Genomic DNA, 25,000 nt, shown 5'->3' with positions numbered 1-25,000 from the left:
ATTTCAATTGCTTACTGTCTTACTGTTTTTGTTTTAATGTCATCTTACTTTAATATCATTTTATCTAATTTCACACATTATGTAATGTGACTCTTTATTTCGCAATTTTTATTATTGTAAGTTCAGCAATGTCATTACCTACATTTTTATGGTCATTGAACGTCACATGTCACAGCAGACTTCCAGGCTGAGACACGTGTGTGTCGTCAGTCTGTTGTCTTCCACGTGACGGTAAGTTGTGCTCTCTGAATTAGCTTTCAGCTAACTTATTAGCAGGCTAGCTGTAGGCCTAAAAGAGACATATTTATGTTAAGTTTTGTTTTGTTTTATTTCTATACAGATTTATGAATGTAAAGAAGCCTGATTGGAGACTCACTGTGATTGTTTTCACCAGGTACTGTGTATTATTTTATCGTGTGTTAGTCTGTTGTCTTCCACGTGACGATTTATGAATGTAAAGGAGGCTGATTGGAGACTCACTGTGATTGTTTTCACCGGAATAAACCATGGTTGAGTCGGAAGAATGACTGGGTGTCGTCTTTTGGGGAAAAACACAACGCAAAGGAGTACTACATCGCTACATCAGCACCACTGTCTGATTTCAATCAATGCAAGTCATCAGAATCAGGTAATACAACAAGTTATATTAGGGATGCACCGAAATGAAAATTTGTGGCCGAAGCCGAAACCGAATAAAATTTGAGCGCTTGGCCGAAGGCCTAATACCAAATACCGAATAATAAATGCAGTTTTTCACAACTTTTTTATATTGCTTAAATAGCCTAGAATAAATTTTTAGACATGTTTTTCAAATTTTTATTGAATATTGACATTTTTTAATTTTCCAGTAGCCTTTGCTTTTCAACAAAAGCACAGTTTTTCATTTATATTAGGCCTTCAAACAAAACATGCATTCCAAAAAAAAAAAAACCAAGTGCATTAAAGTGGATAAACCCACAACAAATGAATTATTGTCCTTTTGGGTAAAGTCTGCTTAGCCACAGTAGATATGCTAATAATGTAAACAGAAGGCTCAAGTAAATCTCAATTAAGTGTGTGCTTGTAACCTCATACACTTATACAGGTACACAACATATCCCAGGCCAGAACAGCTTTGTCAATTACAGTACTTCAGCTTCAGAATAAAAAGAAGGAAACCAACTATGTATAAAACAATTTAAATTTAATACTGCACGTTGGTTGATTGTGTCACCATGTCAAAAAATTGCGTCTTTGTGTCACACGCCACTATTCGGCCTTGCTTTTAACTCATTCCACCGAAGGCCGAACGTGGCTTTTTTTGCCATATTCGGCCGAATATATTCGGTTGCCGATTAATCGGTGCATCCCTAAGTTATATTCTTGTATGCATGAAAGAAAGGAATCTATATGTGTTAAACATGCTTGTATTACCACACTATTAACTTAACAAAAATGTCTCTTTCATAAATAAATAAATATAAATAATAAATATGAATGAGGTAGATCTCCTCAACTTGGTCAATTGAAAAGTAGCTCGCCTGCAGAAAAACTGTGGCCACCCCTGTTCTAAATAATGTCTTGAGATGAGGAGATTTGTATATCTGAGGTTGCTATCACCTCATTTGGATGCCGGCTATGTTTATTTCAACACCAACAGACGAGGTTAGTTGTGTTTGAGAACCCGCCATTGATTTGCTCACCTGAGGGCTGGCGGAGTGGCTTGTCTGGACTCTGCCAGGGACATCTCTACAGCTCTTTGTAAGGCCTGCTCCTCCGTCTGACACACAGAAAAAAAGAAAGGTGTTTGGGTTAGGATGAAATGGAAATGCTCCTGCTGTGCTTCGGATCATTGCGTACCATCCCCGCCTGAAACGAGGCCTGCGGCTGCACCACCACGTTCTGTGCCGATACTGAAGTGGGGATGGCTCGGCTGGTGCTGCTGGAGGAACAGAAGGGAAGAGGTGGGTGCACAGTAAACAACCATAACGGCTCCCACTCGACATTATTCCAATTGTTTATATCATATAAAAGTGCCCTAAAAGTTGTTTGACCGAGCAATTAGGTTACAGTTTAAGTCAGGGATGGCAAAGTGGTTTTCATTGAGGGCCACATGGCAGTTATGGCTGCCATCAGAGGGCCGCTTGTAACAACAAATAATTTGCCTCTGGATTTCATTACTAATTACCGTATTTTCCGCACTATAAGGCGCACCTAAAAACCTCAAATTTTCTTGAAAGCTGACAGTGCGCCTTATATATGGACCAATATTGAGCCACAACAAGTCTCGCAACTACGGCAGGCAAACACCGACTTCATTTTCCCCCGTAGAAGAAGCGTGCAGTGCATGCTGGGTTATATGACTGCGGGAGGCGTGCCGTTTGTGTGTTTATGTAAAGACCCCAAAACGGCTCCTATTAGGAGAAACGCTTACGACGCAGAGTTTAAACTCAAGGCGATCAGTCACACAGTAGAACACGGGAATAGAGCAACAGCGAGAGAATTTAACATTAACAGCAGCGACACTGACTTGTTTGATGACGACTTCGACGAGACGGATGTTGGATGCCGTATTCGCCCAACTGTTTAATTTCGGCACTGAAGAAGAATTTGAGGGATTTGTGGATGAGGAATAACTTAATAAAGTGAGCTTTACATGTTGATTTGTGTGTTGTGTGACATTATCGTTGAAGCAACGTTGAGTTATTGATATATTTTTGCTTTGCACTATTTCGAATGTTACTATATTTGGATTGCACTAATGTTTTGATTTACCGTAACAGTATCAGACTGTTTTTTACGTGTTTGTTGAATCGAGGAAAATAATTAAACAGCTTTTGTTCATTTTGGGAGTGAACGCAGTTGTCAAAACGCTGGTTTGTAATCTATCAATAAAGTTTGACTGACCTATTCTATGCGCCTTATAATGCGGTGCGCCTTATATATGAACAAAGTTTTAAAATAGTGCGGTAAATACGGTAATTTGCTGTAAAGAACAACGTAAAAGGTATTGTCATTTTTATTCATTTGATGGGAAGTTTGCTGTAAAGTTAAGTATTTTTATTTAGACAAAAACATGTTCGGAAAGTATGATAATATACTGTAATATTTGTTGTAATATTGGATTTAGTAAAGTTTAAAAGGTATGCAATTTCAAGCAATACATATATTTTATCTGTCAAAATGAAAAAAATCAATTACATTTAGTGAAAAAATAAGTACTTTATTGACACACATCATTGCCAGGTAATACATTTATTTATGGTTGTGTATTTGAATGTATTGTAATTGCATTTTTTGTACAGAACCTTCAGTTTGGTACTGGTGTGTACTACATTCCCACCTAGTAAGTATTAAAAGGAAAGAAATGTGTCATGCATTTTACTCTATAACTCTATAATCAAATACAAGCAGCATACAGGGCAGGAGTGTGCATTACCACCGCCATGAAAGGTATGGTATGGTGTGACAGTGACTAGCAGACGTTATTGGCGGCAGCTAGTTTATGTTTTAATTGGCCAGAGAAACATTAACGTAATAAAATAAAAACAACAAATGCAGCTGAGATAGGCTCCAGCACCCCTTGCAACCCTGAAAGGGACTAGCGGTAGGAAATGGATGGGACGAAATGGCGATAAAAGGACAAGATAAGATAATAAGAAAAAAAAGATAATTGTCTTTACTTAATGTTGTCAAACCCGGCCACAATTTTGAACAGTGATTATCACAGTTTCTATTATTGGTGGTACTTTTGTCTGGCAACATGGTCGCAGGTACAGCACACTCCGCCTGCATTGTAAGTGTCCACTGTTTGTTGTTGATGTCCAAGTAGTGTTCTTTCTTGCAGCTACCTCAAAAACCTGTTTTGCTTTTAGATCCGTAGGGCGTATTTTGAACCAGAATGTGCCTTTGACTACAGAAATGCAGTGTGCAAGTGCTTTTCCTGTCATCTTCGCCAGCAAGGACCTAAATGGCTGTCAAAGTGTCCTGACTAGTCTGATTATATTTTCAGCCATCAACTTTTCAGGTTGGAGGCATAGTTTGAAACCTACAATAAACTTGTCTGAAAGCGAGGACGCAGCAGACCACTCAATGTAAACAAAAGCATACAAGCTTGTGATCACAGCGCCGCTATAAATAGTTTGTCTGCGTTAGCGCTTATAATAACAATATCACTAATACTTGGTTAATATTCAAGTCACGAAATATAAATTGAGTATTGTTGTTGCTTTTTGAATGCTTAATTATCAGATTTTATGGGCGGAATAACGAAGCTCCTATTAACTCCGCTGTAACAGGGTATCTGAAGGTTTCAGCAAGTCAAATTTAAGGGCTTTATAAGACCTTTTTAATGCCACCTTGAATAAAAAATCTATAAATATAAGCGATGGTTGGGGATCCCACTGTACTACAACCTCAACGACAATCAGTCAAGTTTACTTTTTGTATGTTTATTAATAAACCAACTAATAAGCACCACTCTGCCAAACAGCTTATCAAACATCTTGAGAGATCCAAAAACTTTTGACATCCAAAACAAACAAACCAACACCAACGCCAGTAAAAACATAATAACCGAGGTGAGGGTAAAAATAAATTAAATTTGGTCAATAATAGTGCAATAATAGTGCAAAACAGTATTATAACATCAACAACAAAACACTGAACACACACTCAAATGAGCCTCAGTTGAGCTTCAGCTGGCTGTTCTCATTCACGAGTTCTGCCTCTATTTTCTTCAGATCACTCATTTTTTCTTTGTATCTCTTGAAGAGATACAAAGAAAAAATGAGTGAGCTGAAATCACTCACTTTTACTCAAAAACGTGCCCCGAAAAAAAAAAAAAAACTGGCCCGACAATTTAAGACCATTGAGTACTGAATTTAAGACCATTTTAGGAATTTTTAATAAATGTAATACTTTTTAAGGCCTTAATTTTAGATACATGAATTTAAGACTTTTTAAGGATCCGCGGATACCCTGTGTAAGCAGACTTTTTTAATATTTACAATGCGAAAAAAAAAAATCCATCCGTCGTCATGACTGTGAACAAAAGGCAACATTACGAAAAAAAAGTGCTGTTCTCCTTTAAGTCAAAGAAGCATGTACACAAAATAAATTGGTAATGAATCTTAATTTTTATCATTAATCATATGCGGTAAACTCTTGACAATCCACATTTTAATACAAATAAGTATAAAATTCTCTAGCCTTTTTAAAGAATAACATGCATGGACGTCAGTGCTAATTATGTAAATTAAACATTAGTAGGGGTGTAACGGTACACAAAAATTTCGGTTCGGTACGTACCTCGGTTTAGAGGTCACATTTCGGTTCATTTTCGGTACAGTAAGAAAAAAATATATAATTTTTGGGGTTATTTATTTACCAAATTTGTAAAATCTTCCACTTAGTGGAATATTTGATGTAAAGTAATGGGAACCTTGGATAGGTCAATAATTCATAACTATTATAAACCCCTGCTATAGAAAAAAAAGAATAAAATCTGATAAATCTATGGATAAAAAGCAGAGCCTGGCGACACATGCACGTTTATCATAACTCTCTCGCTCTCTGCCCCTCCCTCACGAATGCTGCTGCTCCACGCACAATTTGTTTTGTTTTTAACCTTCTTAACACTTAACGGACATTGTTAATACACGCAACCATACCACTAAATGCCGGACATTTGAGGCATTTAAGAAACTCCACCCGGACAGCCCGGCAAAAGAGGACATGTCCGGTGAAAAGAGGAGGTATGGTCAATCTATCCTAGCCCGGTCGCTGCTAGCATTCTAGCAAAAGAGGACATGTCAGGTGCTAGCAGCAATCGGGCTACGATAGACTGACCATACGTCCTCTTTTCACCGGACATGTCCTCTTTTGCGGGGCTGTCAAGGCAGAGTTTCTTAAATGCCTTAAATGTCCGGCATTCTGAGTATTGATTACGCTACTTAATATGTCTGTGTGGAAACTCGTTCGGTATACCTCCGCACCGAACCGAAACGGTTCAATACCAATACAAGTATCATTACAACCCTAGACATTAGCATTAGTAAAATTAGTTTTTTGACCCAAAACTACCATTCTTCAAAATAAAAATACCAACCATACACTTTTCAGAGCAATTTTAACATCTAACACACATATATATGTATGGTGGATTACCAATAACACTGCAAGTTGTTTTGTTAAACATAGCAATACAATATTACTTAAACACAAGTGTTTGTACATACTTCACTTTGTAATTAATGTTCCTTACTTGCTATTGTGGCCTCTGCTACTGGAAGCGATTCCATTAGAAACAGATCTTGACGGTCCCGAAGAGACAGAGGAAGAACCCTGGGACCTCATTAAAGCAGCGTGTCTATAAAATCCAAACATATGCAATACTATTAGACAACATTATTGCAACTGTGGTTTAGCATTATTAGTTATTGCACTCACCCGGACTGGGACAGAGGTCTGCCATCAGTCTTACAATCATGGTCAAGAGGGTGTCTGTGCTTAAGACAGTAGTTTAAATGGCATTGGTCGCACGTAACTCTCATCATTTCCTTCTGCTTGCAGCCGCCTTTGGAACATTTGTTGGTGAAAATCTGGCGGGAAGAAGTTTACTGTCATTATAGCAAACAAAGTGTTAGCACGTTGGAACCTCAAATGTTCCATGACTATCTAAATTGTTCAGAGATCTAAACTATTTTTAGAGAAAGTGACATACCGTATTTTCCGGAATAAAAGTCGCAGTTTTTTTCGTAGTTTGGCCGGGGGTGCGACTTATACGTGAAATTATTAACACATTACCGTAAAATATCAAATAATATTTATCTCGTTCATGTACGAGACTAGGCGTATATCAGCAATTGTCACACACACACAAGGCAACCAATAAAAATTTGGCGGGGGCGGGTCATGGCAGAAGTGCATTGTGAAAAAAAAGATGCTACATGCTACTACCGTATTTTTCGGAATATAAGTCTCAGTTTTTTTCATAGTTTGGTCGGGGGTGCGACTTATATTCAGGAGCGACTTAAGTGTGAAATTATTCAAACATTACCGTAAAAAATCTAATAATATTATTTAGCTCATTCACATAAGAGACTATATGTATAAGATTTCATCGGATTTAGCGATTAGGAGGGACAGATTGTTTTGTAAACTTATAGCATGTTATATATGTTATAGTTATTTGAATGACTCTTACCATAATATGTTACATTAACATAGCAGGCACCTTCTCAGTTTATTTATGCCTCATATAACGTACACTTATTCAGCATGTTGTTCGCTATTTATTTATTTTAAATTGCCTTTCAAATGTCTATTCTTGGGGTTGGGTTTTATCACATAAATTTCCCCCAAAAATGCAACTTATACTCAAGTGTTACTTATACCGTATTTTTCGGAGTATAAGTCGCACCTGCCGAAAATGCATAATAAAGAAGGAAAAAAACATATATAATTTGATAAAATCCAACACCAAGAATAGACATTTTATAGGCAATTTAAAATAAATAAAGAATAGTGAACAACAGGCTGAATAAGTGTACGTTATATGAGGCATAAATAACCAACTGAGAAGGTGCCTGCTATGTTAACGTAACAGTAGAAGCATTTAAGTCTCCCCTTGAAACTCATTTTTATATTCTAGCCTTTAAATAAACTCCCTTTTTAGACCAGTTGATCTGCCGTTTCTTTTCTTTTTCTCCTATGTCCCACTCTCCCTTGTGGAGGGGGTCCGGTCCGATCCGGTGGCCATGGATGACGTACTGGCTCTCCAGAGTCGGGACCCAGGATGGACCGCTTGCCTGTGTATCGGCTTGGGGACATCCCTGCGCTGCTGATCCGCCTCCGCTTGGGATGGTTTCCTGCTGGCCCCGCTGTGAACGGGACTCTCGCTGCTGTGTTGGATCCACTTTGGACTAGACTCTCGCGGCTGTGTTGGATCCATTATGGATTGAACTTTCACAGTATCATGTTAGACCCGCTCGACATCCATTGCTTTCCTCCTCTCCAAGGTTCTCATAGTCATCATTGTCACCGACGTCCCACTGGGTGTGAGTTTTCCTTGCCCTTATGTGGACCTACAGAGGATGTGGTAGTGGTTTGTGTAGTGGTTTGTGCAGCCCTTTGAGACACTAGTGATTTAGCGCTATATAAGTATACATTGATTGATTGATTGATTGATATTATGGTAAGAGTCATTCAAATAACTATAAGAAATAGAACATGCTATACGTTTAGCAAACAATCTGTCACTCCTAATCGATAAATCCCATGAAATCTTCTTCCTCGATGTCACTTCTAAACAACTCTGCCAACTCCAAAGGTATGCGCTGCTTCCTCTTGTTGTTTTCTGCTGCATATTTCACTTTGTCCAGATTGTAATCTGCAGTACATGATTTCCTTTTCGGTGCCATTTTTGTTCAGCCCTTTTCAGTTTTTATAAGTTACCTCCAACGATGAAATGATCCATTTTAAAAGCTACGGCAGTAGCATATAGCAGTTAGCATTCCATGACCCACAATGCACTTCTGCCATGACCCTCCTTCGACAAATTCTTATTGGTTGACGCGTGTGTGACGATTGCTGACATTTTCTTCGTCTCTTCCGCGAATGAGATAAATAATCCATCCATCCATCCATTTTCTACCGCTTATTCCCTTTCGGGGTCGCGGGGGGCGCTGGCGCCTATCTCAGCTACGATCATATTATTTGATATTTTACGGTAATGTGTTAATAATTTCACACATAAGTCGCTCCGGAGTATATGTCGCACCCCCGGCCAAACTATGAAAAAAACTGCAAATTATAGTCCCATAAATGCAGTACTTACTGTTTTATGTGTGTATCTGCTAATCTAGTTATGTTGGAGTTGTAAAAAAAATTTAAACTAAAATAAAAAAAAAAAGGCTGATAATGCACGTTAAACGCCAATATTGGCGCATGTAATCAATTGTATTAGGATGTAATAACAGATATATTTTTGGGACAAGGGACTTAAAAGGTTCCAAGATATGAGATAAAATAAAAACCTTTCTTTTTCTTTGTGCAGGGTCCGATTTGCAATCCCGATCGATGTGTTCCCCGACTTTGATATCGGGCATCTCTCCTCTCTTGGTGGGAATCGGGGTGTTGCACAGAGGACATACTGGAACTTGTACATCCTGTGAAAACAAACAACAAATGATTCAAACACTGCAGTCAGTCAAACATGACAAACCAGAAGTAAAATAAGATAGGATATACAATTTATCCCACAATGGGGAAATTAAGTAGTTGCAGCGCAAACCAAAATTTAAGAAATTGAACCGGAAAGTTCATTACTTTGATAATAACCATTAATAACGCAATAAACGGGAATGGAAATTTGACACGGTTATCTTCTCCAAGTCACGACACTGACATTGTCTTTGTGAGAGAGCGCAGGTGCGTCTTCGCTCTCCTGGCCAGAGAGAAGGGCTGGGCGATGTATCGAATATACTCGATATATCGCAGGTTTGTCTCTGTGCGATATAGAAAATGACTATAACGTGAGTATTGGAGTATAACTTCTCAATCAGTTGCTTTTAATAGCAGGCATTACACTACAGGCTTTTCTCACTCTTTCTTGTTTCTCCTTCTCACAGAGATAAGAAATAAGCGCATCTTGTTACATACGTCACATACTGTCGCGCGTGCAACGTCATACGCCCTCTTGCTGTGGCAGGTGGTGCGAGTGGTAATACGAGAGAAAGAAGGTGCGAATCTGGTAACAAATGAATGAAGAATAATAGATTCCCAAGAAAAACAGCACAGGGTCCATCGTCTGGTGGTGGTTTTGCTTCAAGCGGAAAGATGTTATGATATAACAGACAACGGTTATATGTCAAGTATGCAGCAAAAGCGTTGCTAAGAAAAGTATCATTACTGCTAATTTGTAGCATTATTTGAAAAGTCACCCACTAGAAGAACGAGGGGTGCTTGAAACTCCGCATGTCAACATCTCCAGCCGGTGCCACACCCACAAAATGTCCAAGCAACCATTGCCACATCCACACCGTATGAGAAAAATAGTCAACAGAAAGAGCTGACGTATGCGGGAACCTTCCACATAGCAAAAGGACATACACTGTTTGATTTCCTATTATGTAGCTCATTTTTATTTGACAGTAATTGAAATATCTTGTGTGACATCATGCACAAAAGTGCACTTTGTTTTAAAATACTGTAGTGGCGTTCTGTCCAAAAAGTTCACTTTGATTTAGTGTTGTTTTGATGTCATCTTAGTGACATCATGCACAAAAGTGCACTCATAGCTTGTTTTAAAACGTCTCTGACAATCTTGCACGTTCTGTTTTGGAAATGACATGAATGTTGGTGCCACTGCTTAATAACTGTTTAATAAATACAGTTTTGGTAAATTGACTTAGTTGTGATTTCCCCCTGCATGAAAGCTTTAAATGAGCATTTATTAATGCAGTATGAAGAAGAAAGTTTTAATGTAGACACATAGAATCATCATACTGCTTTGATTATATGCATCAAGTGTTCATTCAAGGCTAAGGCAAAATAAGAGATACTGTATTTCCTTGAATTGCCACCAGGCATGTAATATGCGCCTGCCTTGAATTACTGCCGGGTCAAACTCACTCCCCAAAGTTATTAGCGCATGCTCACTTTTACCGCCTGGTCAAAGTCGTGACATCACGAGTGACGCGTCCCCTGATGTCATTACCAAAATGGCGGAGGAGTGTTTTTTTCCTTTACTATGTGTAAACCAGGGGTCTTGTTCCACAGCCATACAGATCACACTGATGGTTGTGATATAAAACAACTTTAACACTCTTACTAATATGTGCCACACTCTGTGAACCCACACCAAACACATTGCTGGGGAACATTGGCGCTGTAACGCATCATAAACGCAACATAATAATTACCCAGAATTCCAATGCATCTATGACTCTTGGCTATATTATACACCCCGCTAGCACCAAACCCATACCCGTCCCCCCCTCCGTGCGTTGTTTGAAGTGGGCGGGGTTGGGGGGCGCGTGTATAATATAGCCAAGAGTCATTAATGCATTGGAATTCTGGGTAATTCTCATGTTGCGTTTATGTGTTACAGAGCCAATGTTCTCCACAAATGTGTTTGATGTGGGTTCACAGAGTGTGGCGCATATTAGTAAGTGTTAAAAGTTGTTTATATCACAACCATCAGTGTAAAAGGTATGGCTGTTGACCAAGTACGCATTGCAATCTCGTATGAGAAGCAGCGATATGCATGCATCCGGCCGGCACGCAGATAGCATGGTGTGAAGGCGGGCGCGATGACATGCTGTAGAACAGTGGTCCCCAACCACCGGGCCGCGGAATAATTTTTTTTTTTTCTAATCACACTCATTTTTTTACTGCACGCCATTGGTAAGCGCAGAGGTTTTAAAATTATTAGCGCCTACTTACTTTTATCGCATGCCTTGAATAAGCGCAGGATTGAGAAGATATTTTAAATTAATTAGCGCCCCGGCGGCTATTCAAGGAAATACGGTATATAACATGTATCGTGACTTGGCCTAAAAATATCGAGATATTAATACAAGGCCATATCGCCCAGCCCTACGAGAGACCATGAAGTGATTAACGTGGACCCCGACTTAAACAAGTTGAAAAACTTATTCGGGTGTTACCATTTAGTGGTCAATTGTACGGAATATGTACTATGTCAGACTTAGCCCTGTCTTGGTTTACCTCTTATCTTACTGATAGGATGCAGTGTGTCTCCCATAACAATGTGACCTCGGACTACGTTAAGGTAACGTGTGGAGTTCCCCAGGGTTCGGTCCTTGGCCCTGCACTCTTCAGCATCTACATGCTGCCGCTAGGTGACATCATACGCAAATACGGTATTAGCTTTCACTGTTATGCTGATGACACCCAACTCTACATGCCCCTAAAGCTGACCAACACGCCGGATTGTAGTCAGCTGGAGGAGTGTCTTAATGAAATTGAACAATGGATGTCCGCTAACTTTTTGCAACTCAACGCCAAAAAAACGGAAATGCTGATTATCGGTCCTGCTAGACACCAAACTCTATTTAATAATACAACTCTAACATTTGACAACCAAACAATTAAACAAGGCGACACGGTAAAGAATCTGGGTATTATCTTTGACCCAACTCTCTCCTTTGAGGCACACATTAAAAGCGTTACTAAAACGGCCTTCTTTCATCTCCGTAACATCGCTAAAATTCGCTCCATTCTGTCCACTAAAGACGCTGAGATCATTATCCATGCGTTTGTTACGTCTCGCCTCGACTACTGTAACGTATTATTTTCGGGTCTCCCCATGTCTAGCATTAAAAGATTACAGTTGGTACAAAATGCGGCTGCTAGACTTTTGACAAGAACAAGAAAGTTTGATCACATTACGCCTGTACTGGCTTCCTGTGCACTTAAGATGTGACTTTAAGGTTTTACTACTTACGTATAAAATACTACACGGTCTAGCTCCATCTTATCTTGCCGATTGTATTGTACCATATGTCCCGGCAAGAAATCTGCGTTCAAAGGACTCCGGCTTATTAGTGATTCCCAAAGCCCAAAAAAAGTCTGCGGGCTATAGAGCCTTTTCCGTTCGGGCTCCAGTACTCTGGAATACCCTCCCGGTAACAGTTCGCGATGCCACCTCAGTAGAAGCATTTAAGCCTCACCTTAAAACTCATTTGTATACTCTAGCCTTTAAATAGACTCCCTTTTTAGACCAGTTGATCTGCCGTTTCTTTTCTTTTTCTTCTATGTCCCACTCTCCCGTGTGGAGGGGGTCCGGTCCGATCCGGTGGCCATGTACTGCTCGCCTATGTATCGGCTGGGGACATCTCTGCGCTGCTGGTCCGCCTACGCTTGGGATGGTTTCCTGCTGGCTCCGCTGTGAACGGGACTCTCGCTGCTGTGTCTTGGATCCTCTTTGGACTGGACTCTCGCGACTGTGTTGTATCCATTGTGGATTGAACTTTCACAGTATCATGTTAGACCCGCTCGACATCCATTGCTTTCCTCCTCTCTAAGGTTCTCATAGTCATCATTGTCACTGACGTCCCACTGGGTCATTATTGTCACCAATGTCCCACTGGGTGTGAGTTTTCCTTGCCCTTATGTGGGCCTACCGAGGATGTTGTGGTGGTTTGTGCAGCCCTTTGAGACACTAGTGATTTAGGGCTATATAAGTAAACATTGATTGATTGATTGATATACTTTGCAATCTACTAATAAAAGTTTCAATCAATCAATCAAAAAAGAGAAAGAGATGTGCACTGTCACAATAAACAAAACACCGACGGAACGTGATTTAAAAAAAAAAAAAAACACACTGGAGCTTTGACCTGGAGAAGGCCAAGTCGGTTAAAACGTTTTAAAAAATGCGTCCCCGGGACGTGTGGACTTAGGGAAATGCGCGTCCTTTCTGATTTCAATGCGTAAAAGCCACAATAAGTGTGTTAACGCCAACACTGACGTAGTATATAATCTTGACAAATAACATCAAAACAAAAGCAATCACCTTTTTGTAGGACGAGGTGCATTTGTGGTGCTCGTAGGTGATGTGGTCCTTGCAGAATATCTCCTGACAGGCATCACATTTCATGGGAAGGAAGTCTGGAGTGACACGGCAAGTTTGTTATAATCATGTTAAAAAGCAAGTCACGATCGTTGTCGTGGGCAGTGCGCACCTAAACGCTTGCAGGTCTTCTCGGAGCAGTGTTCACCCAGATCTGGAAACTCCATGGCGTTAAAAACAGACCCAAGTAGAGGCTCAGCTGAAGAGAAAAGAGGAAAAAAGATGCGACAAATAAGGTGCTGATTAGGGCTGGGCGATATATCGACATACACGATATATCGCGGGTTGGTCTATGTGCGATATACAAAATGACTATATCGTGATATTCGAGTATACGTTCTCACGCAGTTGCTTTTAGCAGCTGGCATTACATTACAGACTCTCCTCGCTCTTTTCTGTCTCTCCTCCTCACAGAGCAGCGCACCTTCTTACATACGTCACATACGTATACGCCCTCCTCGAGCAGAGAGGTAGCAACATGGCTAACGTTAGCTGTGATGCTAGCAGAGCCGTGCGAGTAAATACAGTTAATAAATACAGTTTTAGTCGATTGACTTAGTTGTGATTTCCTTCTCTGCATGAAAGTTTAAAATGAGCATATATTAAAGGCCTACTGAAAGCCACTACTACCGACCACACAGTCTGATAGTCAATATCAATGATGAAATATTAACATTGCAACACATGCCAATACGTCCGGTTTAGTTTACTAAATTACAATTTTAAATTTCCCGCGGAGTTTCTTGTTGAAAACGTTGCGGAATGATGACGCTTGTTTGTGACGTCTCGGGTTGTAGTGGACATATTAGCCCAGTACCACTTAAAGCTAAAAGTCGTCACTTTTCATCGCATAATCGCACTGTAATTTGGACATCTGTGTCACTGAATCTTTTGCAATATGTTCAATAAATAATGGAGACTATAAAGAAGAATGCTAATGGTGGAAAGCGGTGGATTGCAGCTGCCTTTACCACCGAAACACAGCCGGTGTCTCTCTGTTTGTTGTGAAGCTTTAACAGAGCGGTCAAGCGAACATGTTTCTGTACGTCAACCAGCAAGTTTTTGTTTTGGGAAAAATGTGATATTAACTCGGCTCTTACCGGAGACTTCAGTGGATTATGGGACCTCCTCCTGTAGCTGTCAAAAAGGCAGCTGTGATCTTGGCTCCTCGGCTTCTCTTAGAGACACTGGCGTTCACCGCAGCCATCCAACTCTCAGGTATGACTTTATAATCTCATGAAAACACTATTAACACAATAAATAGATAATGGATTTTCCAGAATTATCTTAGTAAATGTGTCTAATTTCATCTGAAACGTTCCCACTGCCCGGAGCAGTCGCTTTTTTTTTTTTTTTAGTGCATCACTCTAACTTTTCTCATCCACGAATCTTTCATCCTCGCTCCAATTAATGGGGAAATCGTCGCTTTCTCGGTCCGAATTGCTCTTACTGCTGGTGGCTCACCATCCATCCATCCATCTTCTTCCACTTATCCGAGGTCGGGTCTCGGGGGCAGCAGCCTAAGCAGGGAAGCCCAGACTTCCCTCTCCCCAGCCACTCCGTCCAGCTCTTCCCGGGGGATCCCGAGGCGTTCCCAGGCCAGCCGGGAGACATAGTCTTCCCAACGTGTCCTGGGTCTTCCCTGTGGTCTCCTACTAGTTGGATGTGCCCTAAACGCCTCCCTAGGGAGGCGTTCGGGTGGCATCCTGACCAGATGCCCGAGCCACCTCATCTGGCTCCTCTCCATGTGGAGGAGCAGCGGCTTTACTTTGAGCTCCTCTCGGATGGCAGAGCTTCTCACCCTATCTCTAAGGGAGAGCCCCGCCACCCGGCGGAGGAAACTCATTTCGGCCGCTTGTACCCGTGATCTTATCCTTTCGGTCATGACCCAAAGCTCATGACCATAGGTGAGGATGGGAACGTAGATCGACCGGTAAATTGAGAGCTTTGCCTTCCGGCTCAGCTCCTTCTTCACCACAACGGTGACTCACATTATAAAAAATGTGAGGATGTGAAGAGCTCCACAACCCGTGACGTCACGCGCACATCGTCTGCTACTTCCGGTACAGGCAAGGCTTTTTTATTAGCGACCACAAGTTGTGAACTTTATCGTCGATGTTCTCTACTCAATCCTTCAGCAAAAATATGGCAAAATCGCGAAATGATCAAGTATGACACATAGAACGGATCTGCTATCCTTGTTTAAATAAGAAAATCTCATTTCAGTAGGCCTTTAAGGCCATATCACCCAGTCCTAGTGCTGATGTAAACAGGAAGTGTCAAAGCGGATGTTAGCTACGTAGCTAGCCGGGGACAATTGTGTCAAGTCATCGCTAGTTGTCAAACACAACCAGTAACCGTAACTATGTGAGATTGTATAATAACTCACGTTTAAATTTATACCGGTTAGAGCAAATTGAGCTTTATACTCAAACGTCCGGAGTGAAATATTAGCCGACGTTAGCTTTAGCGGACATGTTGTCGCGATGTTTTTACTCACCAGTTCACGCTAACTCGTCCAGTTGTGGTCCTCCGGATAAAAAAAATGTCGTTGAATGACTTATACACTTATGTTGGAGTTGAATAAGTCTCCGTGCGACCTGCTGGGAGACAATAATGTCCGTCTGCCTGGACAGCAGCCGAGTACTTTGCTGTATTAAAGTACGTCACTGACGCCCCGCCCACTTGACGCGAGGCAGCGTCCTCACGCCCCGCCCACAACAGACGTGTTACGTCACACGCGGCGCTTCTAGAACAGTCTGGAATGTTCGAGCATTTGCTTCACAGTCATTGCCATGGCTACTCATGGTGAGCAGACATTCTTCATTCTTATAAAAAGCACACTTCATTTCCGACCCATGTAATAATAAATAATAAAGGGATTATATTTTATATCGCGCTTTTCTATTGTTAGATTAATTGATTGATTGAAACTTTTATTAGTAGATTGGACAGTACAGTACGTATTCCGCACAATTGACCACTAAATGGAAACAACCCAATAATTTTTTTAACTTGTTTAAGTCGGGGTCCACATTAATCAATTCATGGTACAAATGCAAACCCCGTTTCCATATGAGTTGGGAAATTGTGTTAGATGTAAATATAAACGGAATACAATGATTTGCAAATCCTTTTTCAACCCATATTCAGTTGAATGCACTACAAAGACAAGATATTTGATGTTCAAACTCATAAACTTTAGATTTTTTTTGCAAATAAAAATGTACTTAGAATTTAGTAGTAGTTGGGAAAGGGCATGTTCACCACTGTGTTACATCACCTTTTCTATTAACATCACTCAATAAACGTTTGGGAACTGAGGAAACTAATTGTTGAAGCTTTGAAAGTGGAATTCTTTCCCATTCTTGTTTTATGTAGAGCTTCAGTCGTTCAACAGTCCGGAGTCTCCGTATTTTACGCTTCATAATGCGCCACACATTTTCGATGGGAGACAGGTCTGGACTGCAGGCGGGCCAGGAAAGTACCCGCACTCTTTTTTTCACAAAGCCACGCTGTTGTAACACGTGCTGAATGTGGTTTGGCATTGTCTTGCTGAAATAAGCAGGGGCGTCCATGAATAAGACGGCGCTTAGATGGCAGCGTATGTTGTTCCAAAACCTGTATGTACCTTTCAGCATTAATGGTGCCTTCACAGATGTGTAAGTTACCCATGCCTTGGGCACTAATGCACCCCCATACCATCACAGATGCTGACTTTTGAATTTTGCGTCGATAACAGTCTTGATTGTTCGTTTCCCCTTTGGTCCGGATGACACGATGTCGAATATTTCCAAAAACAATTTGAAATGTGGACTCGTCGGACCACAGAACGCTTTTCCACTTTGCATCAGTCCATCTTAGATGATCTGGGGCCCAGAGAAGCCGGCGACGTTTCTGGATGTTGTTGATAAATGGCTTTCGCTTTGCAAAGTAGAGCTTTAACTTGCACTTACAGATGTAGCGACAAACTGTATTTAGTGACAGTGGTTTTCTGAAGTGTTCCTGAGCCCATGTGGTGATATCCTTTAGATATTGATGTCGGTTTTTGATACAGTGCCGTCTGAGGGATGGAAGGTCACGGTCATTCAATGTTGGTTTCTGGCCATGCCGCTTACATGGAGTGATTTCTCCAGATTCTCTGAACCTTTTGATGATATTATGGACCGTAGATGTTGAAATCCCTAAATTTCTTGCAATTGCACTTTGAGCAACGTTGTTCTTAAACCGTTTGACTATTTGCTCACGCAGTTGTGGACAAAGGGGTGTACCTCGCCTCATCCTTTCTTGTGAAAGACCGAGCATTTTTTGGGAAGCTGTTTTTATACCCAATCATGGCACCCACCTGTTCCCAATTAGCCTGCACACCTGCGGGATGTTCCAAATAAGTCTTTGCTGAGCATTTCTCAACTTTATCAGTATTTATTGCCACCTTTCCCAACTTCTTTGTCACGAGTTGCTGTCATCAAATTCTAAAGTTAATGATTATTTGCAAAAAAAACAACAATGTTTATCAGTTTGAACATCAAATATGTTGTCTTTGTAGCATATTCAACTGAATATGGGTTGAAAAGTGATTTGCAAATCATTGTATTCCGTTTATATTTACATCTAACACAATTTCCCAACTCATATGGAAACGGGGTTTGTAGAAAAGGTGTGGGATTAAATAAGAGCTCCTTCTTTCTATTACTTCTCAGACATGTTGTAATGAGAAACTGTAAATATGTAATGTGCCTTTTTGTAACTGCATGCTTGAAATAAACATGTTTTCAATTAAAAAAAATGCTACTGATTGTGCTTATGGGGAGAAGTGTTTGCAATGTTATTGAACAAAATGACACAAACACATCTCTTAATCACAATAACAAACAAATTGTCATTAATATCTTTGCAAATGTGCACATTCTCATCAGATTGTGCATGTTTAGTGTCTGTATTTGCTGCAGGACAATCATAACAGATTCAAAACGATATCTTTGGTGAGGATTGCCATGAACTGTGCGGCATTGTCGCTAAAGATCCACTAGAGGGCAGAATAGCTCAATGTATTCACAATGGAACGCTGTAAAGATGAGCGCTTGGAAGAGGCTCAGAGGTCAAGGGCTTAAAAATCTGATTTGGGATCAGTTTCTGCAGCCACACGATGACATTTATAAGCAAATTATTGCCTTGTTTAATAGTTTGATGAGCATGAAGTCCACTTTAGGTTTCATTCTGTGCAGATTGTAACCATTCTCTTGGGGTCTGGCTATTTTTTGTGCAGCAGATGGCCGAGCTGCTACACAAGAACACAAAGTTTCTCGACAATAATGTGAGAACCAACGAGGGACCGAGGAGCACAACAATGCACGCCTTCCAATTTTGGCTGCAGCACAAGCATAGGCTACTCAACTGACCAATCCCAGAGTTCAGTTCAAAACTTGGGATAGTTGTTAAAATTTTTGCAGGAAATTCCTAAAAACACAAGAGTGGTCCGGTTGTATTGGGGAGCTTGGACAAGTGTAAACACACTGGTAGCTTCCTTGCATTGACATTTTAACCACCGCATTGGACTTTCGTTCACATAACAGGGTTGAAATATCCAACTCTGACAAAAGAAATAGACTGAAAACAAATGGTCACTGTAGAATTCTGGTTTTCAGAACTCAAGTAAAAGAAGTCCGGTCCCCCTGGTCTTTAGCTTTCTGGACCCGATATAGTACAGTTTAGTGTGATGACATCGCTCAAGCCTGGTGTTTTGAGTTTAGCTCACCTTTTCTCGCTTTTGAGTTGGCTGAGGCTTGGTGGGTCAATACTGGGAGTCTCTATCTGCAGGCAGAAGGGGGCTTAAGGTGAACATTTCTTGAAAAAGCACAGAAAACACAGCGCAAGACGGGTATTGAATAATACAAAACACTGTAAAAATGTGCCAGAATTTTAAAGTCATAAAATACTGTATTCAATTTACTGTAAAATTACAGGACCATTATATTTGCACAGACTTAATAATTAGCCAGTAATTTACTGTGGATTCACTTTTTTTTTTTCCATTTATACAATAGCAAAAAAATAAAATACAAAATACTAATATTTACAATAAAAATACATCTATTTTTTGTATTAATTATTTTTCCATAAACACAGACTTTAACTTCTCAGTAAATATTACTGTGAAAGCAATTCAATTATTAGCCGGTAATTCACTTTGAATTTACAAATATATTTTTTTTACATTTATAAAATAGGAAGACATAAATAAACACAAATATTAATATTTACATTAACAATGCATCTCATTTTCTATAAATTTTGTATCCATATACACAGATTTTAACTTCTCAGTAAATATTACTGTGAATGCAATTCAATTATTAGCCGGTAATTCACTTTGAATTTACAAATATATTTTTTTTACATTTATAAAATAGGAAGACATAAATTAACACAAATATTAATATTTACATTAACAATGCATCTCATTTTCTATAAATGTTGTATCCATATACACAGATTTTAACTTCTCAGTAAATATAACTGAACCTAATGCAATTATTAGCCAGCAATTTACTGTGAATTTACACAGATTTTTTTTTTTTTTACATTTATACAATAATTTGCCCCAAAAAAATCAAATAAAAAATATTAATCCTTACATTAACAATAAATATATTTTTTGGAATACATTATTTTGCCATAGACACAGACAGACAACTTTTAAGTAAATATTACTGTGAAAGCAATGCATTTATTAGCCAGTAATTTACTGTGAATTTACAATGTTTTTTTTTTACATTTATAAAAGTTAACCAAAAATTTAATAAAAAAATATTAATCTTTATATTAACAAAAATCTATTTTTTGTTTAAATTATTTTGCCATATACACAGACTTTAAATTCTCAGTAAATATTACTGTGAAAGGAATGCAAATATTAGCCAGTAATGTACTGTGAATTTACTATTATTTATATTACATTAATACAATTAGCAAAAAAATTAAATGAAAAAATATTATTTTTTACATGAACAATACATCTATTTTTATGTATAAAATATTTTGTCATATACACAGACTTTAACGTATCAGTAAATCTTACTGGGAAAGCAATACAATTATTAGCCAGTCATTTACTGTGAATTTACAATGATTTTTTTTGCATTTATACAATAATTAGCAAAAACATTTTTTATTTATTAATCTTTATATCAACACTAAATCTATTTTTTGTATAAATTATTTTACCATCGACACAGACTTTAACTTCTCAGTAAACATTACTGTGAAAGCAATGCAATTAGTAGCCAGTAATTTAGTGTGAATTTACAATATTTTTTTTACATTTATACAATTAGCGAAAAAAAAAAAATATCAATCAATCAATGTTTATTTATATAGCCCCAAATCACAAATGTCTCAAAGGACTGCACAAATCATTACGACTACAACATCCTCGGAAGAACCCACAAAATATATATATACTTTACATGAACAATACATCTATTTTTTGCCATAGACACAGACTTTAATGTATCACTAAATACTACTGTTAAAGCAATGCAATTTATTGTGAATTTAAAATGATTTTTTTTTCATTCATAAAATAATCAGCAAAAAAAAAAAATATATATATATATATATTAATATTTATATTAACACTAAATCTATTTTTTGTATAAATTATTTTACCATAAACACAGATTTTAACTTATCAGTAAATAATACTGTGAACGCAATGCAATTAGCCAGTAATTTACTATGAATTTAAAAAGGTTTTTTTTACATTTATACAATAATAAAAAAATAAAAAATAAATATATTTTTATATTTACATAAACAACGAATACATTTTTGTATTATTTTGCCATCGACACAGACTTTAACTTCTCAGTAAATATTACTGTGAAAGCAATGCAATAATTAGCCAGTAATTTACTGTCAATTTACAATGATTTTTTTTGCAGTTATACAATTTGCAAAAAAGTTATACAAAAATATTAATCTTTAAATTAAAAATAAATCAATTTTTTGTATAAAATATTTCACCATATACACAGACTTTAACTTCTCAGTAAATATTACTGTGAACGCAATGCAATTATTAGCCATTTACTTTTTTTTTTACATTTAAACTAATAGCAAAAAAATTGAATAAAAAATATTAATCTTTACATGAACAATAAATCTATTTTTTGTATTAATTATTTTGACATGGACACAGACTTTAACTTATCAGTAAATACTACTGTGAAAGCAATGCAATTATTAGCCAGTAATTTACTGTGAATTCACAAATATTTTTTTGTTACATTTGTATAGTAACAAACAAAATAAATACAAATATTATTATTTAAATTAACAATACATCTATTTTCTGTATGAATTATTTTGCCATAGACACAGACTTTAACTTCTCAGTAAATATTACTGGGAAAGCAATCCAATTATTAGCCAGTAATTTACTGTGAATTTACACTGATTTAGTTTTTTTACATTCATACAATGATTACCAAAAAAATAAAATAAAATATATTAATCTTTACATTAACAATAAATAATTTTTTGTATAAATTATTTTGTCATCGACAGACTTTAACTTCTCAGTAAACATTACTGTAAAAGCAATGCAATTATTAGCCAGTATTTTAGTGTGAATTTCCTTTTTTTTTTAACATTTATACAATTAGCAAAAAATTTAAACAAATAATATTAATCTTTACATTAACAATACATTTTTTTTCGTATGAATTATTTTGCCATAGACAATTCAGTTTATCAGTAAATACTACTGTGAAAGCAATGCAATTATTCAGTAATTTACTGTGAATTTACAAATATTTTTGTACATTTATATAGTAGCAAAGAAAATAAAATAAAAAATATTAATATTTACATTAACAATAAATCTTTTTTTTTTGTATGAATTATTTTGCCATATACACAGACTTTAACTTCTCAGTAAATACTACTGTGAACGCAATCCAATTTCTAGCCAGTAATTTACTGTGAATTTACACTGATTTTTTTCACATTCATACAATAATTACCAAAAAAAAAGATATTAATATTTACATTAACAATAAATTATTTTTTTGTATGAATTATTTTGCCATCGACAGACTTTAACTTCTCAGTAAACATTACTGTAAAAGCAATGCAATTATTACCCAGTAATTTATTGTGAATTTACTTTTTTTTTTAAATATTTACGCAATTAGCAAAAACTTTTAATAAAAAACATTAATCTTTACATGAACAATACATCTATTTTTTGCATGAATTATTTTGCTATAGACATACTTAAATGTATCAGTAAATACAACTATAAAATCAATGCAATTAGCCAGTAATTTACTGTGAATTTACAAATATGTTTTTACATTTATACAATAGCAAAAAAATGATATACAAAATATTAATATTTACATCAACAATACATCTATTTTTTGTATTGATTATTTTTCTATAGACACAGACTTTACCTTCTCAGTAAATATTACTGTGAAAGCAATGCAATTATTAGCCAGTAATTTACTCTAAAGGTACAATGATATTTTTGCATTTATACAATTAGCAAAAAAATACATATACAAAATTATTAATCTTTACATTAACAATAAATCTATTTTTTGTATAAAATATGTTGCCATACACACAGACTTTAACTTCTCAGTAAACATTACTGTAAAAGCAATGCAATTATTAGCCAGTAATTTAGCTTGAATTTACAATTATTTTTTTAACATTTGTACAACTAGCAAAAAAATTAAGTAAATAATATTAATCTTTACATCAACAATAAATAATTTTTTTGAATAAATTATTTTGCCATCAACAGACTAACTTCTCAGTAAACATTACTGTAAAAGCAATGCAATTATTAGCCAGTATTTTAGTGTGAATTTACAATTTTTTTTTTACATTATACAAGTAGCAAAAAAATACAATAAAAAATATTCATCTTTACATGAACTATATATCTAGTTTTTGTATTAATTATTTTGTCATAGACATACTTTAATTTATCAGTAAATAATACTGTGAAAGCAATGCAATTAGACAGTAATTTACTGTGAATGTACAAATGTATTTTTTTACATTTATATCATAGCAAACAAAATAGAATAAAAAATATGAATATTTATATTAACAATAAATCCATTTTTTGTCTGATTTATTTTGCCATAGACACCGACTTTAACTTCTCAGTAAATATTACTGTGAAAGCAATCCAATTATTAGCCAGTAATTTACTGTGAATTTACAATTTTTTTTTTACATTTATACAATTAGCAAAAACATAAAATGAAATATATTAATATTTACATTAACAATAAATAAATTTTTTGTATGAATTATTTTGCCATATACACAGACTTTAACTTAACGGTAAATACTACTGTGAAAGCAATGCAATTATTAGCCAGTAATTTACTCTAAATGTACCATGATTTTTTTGCACTTATACAATTAGCAAAAAAATTATACAAAATTATTAATCCTTACATTAACTTTAAATCAATTTTTTGTATGAAATATTTTGCCATAAACACAGACTTTAACTTCTCGGTAAATATTACTGTGAAAGTAATCCAATTATTAGCCAGTAATTTACTGTAAATTTACAATGTTTTTTTCACTTATACAATTAGCAAAAAATTATACAACAACATTAATCTTTACATTAACAATAAATCTATTTTTTGTCTGATTTATTTTGCCATATACACAGACTTTAACTTCTCAGTAAATACTACTGTGAAAGCAATACAATTAGCCAGTAATTTACTCTAAATGTACAAAGATTTTTTTTGCATTCATACAATTAGATTAAAAATTATACAAAATTAATAATCTTTACATCAACTTTAAATCAATTTTTTGTATGAAATATTTTGCCATATACACAGACTTTAACTTCTCAGTAAATATTCCTGTGAAAGCAATCCAATTATTAGCCAGTAATTTACTGTAAAATTATTTTTTTTGCATTTATACAATCAGCAAAACATTCTACAAAAAATTAATATTTACATTAACAGTAAATCTATTTTTTGTATAAAATATTTTGCCATATACACAGACTTTAACTTATCAGTAAATACTCCTGTGTAAGCAATGCAATTATTAGCCAGTAATTTACTCCAAATGTACAATTATTTTTTTGCATTTATACAATTAGATTAAAAATTATACAAAATTAATAATCTTTACATCAACTTTAAATCAATTTTTTGTATGAAATATTTTGCCATATACACAGACTTTAACTTCTCAGTAAATATTACTGTGAAAGCAATCCAATTATTAGCCAGTAATTTACTGTAAAATTATTTTTTTTGCATTTATACAATCAGCAAAACATTCTACAAAAAATTAATATTTACATTAACAGTAAATCTATTTTTTGTATAAAATATTTTGCCATATACACAGACTTTA

General features: G+C 36.5%; 1 protein-coding gene across 3 annotated transcripts in view; it reads right to left on the bottom strand.

Moving 5' to 3' along the window:
• Window positions 1–16,266, bottom strand: part of zfand2a (zinc finger, AN1-type domain 2A) — a 17,689-nt gene extending 1,423 nt beyond the window's left edge. For 2 of the 3 annotated variants that reach the window (XM_061905283.1, XM_061905280.1), the window contains exons 1-8: window positions 16,080–16,265; window positions 13,692–13,778; window positions 13,523–13,617; window positions 9,018–9,149; window positions 6,430–6,581; window positions 6,245–6,349; window positions 1,840–1,921; window positions 1,683–1,759 (exon numbers count right to left, since the gene is read on the bottom strand). In XM_061905283.1, the coding sequence (XP_061761267.1) occupies window positions 1,683–1,759; window positions 1,840–1,921; window positions 6,245–6,349; window positions 6,430–6,581; window positions 9,018–9,149; window positions 13,523–13,617; window positions 13,692–13,746 (698 nt within the window). In that variant the 5' untranslated portion in view covers window positions 13,747–13,778; window positions 16,080–16,265. Of the gene's footprint in view, window positions 1–1,682; window positions 1,760–1,839; window positions 1,922–6,244; window positions 6,350–6,429; window positions 6,582–9,017; window positions 9,150–13,522; window positions 13,618–13,691; window positions 13,779–16,079 lie in introns of all 3 variants that reach the window. The other variant, XM_061905282.1, reaches the window with a different exon arrangement.
• Window positions 16,267–25,000: the final 8,734 nt, after the last annotated feature.

Source organism: Nerophis ophidion, linkage group LG07, assembly GCF_033978795.1.
Source record: "Nerophis ophidion isolate RoL-2023_Sa linkage group LG07, RoL_Noph_v1.0, whole genome shotgun sequence".
NCBI lineage: Eukaryota > Metazoa > Chordata > Actinopteri > Syngnathiformes > Syngnathidae > Nerophis > Nerophis ophidion.
The sequence above is the reverse complement of the archived record's forward strand: the minus strand, read 5'-3'. Positions and strand labels throughout refer to the sequence as shown.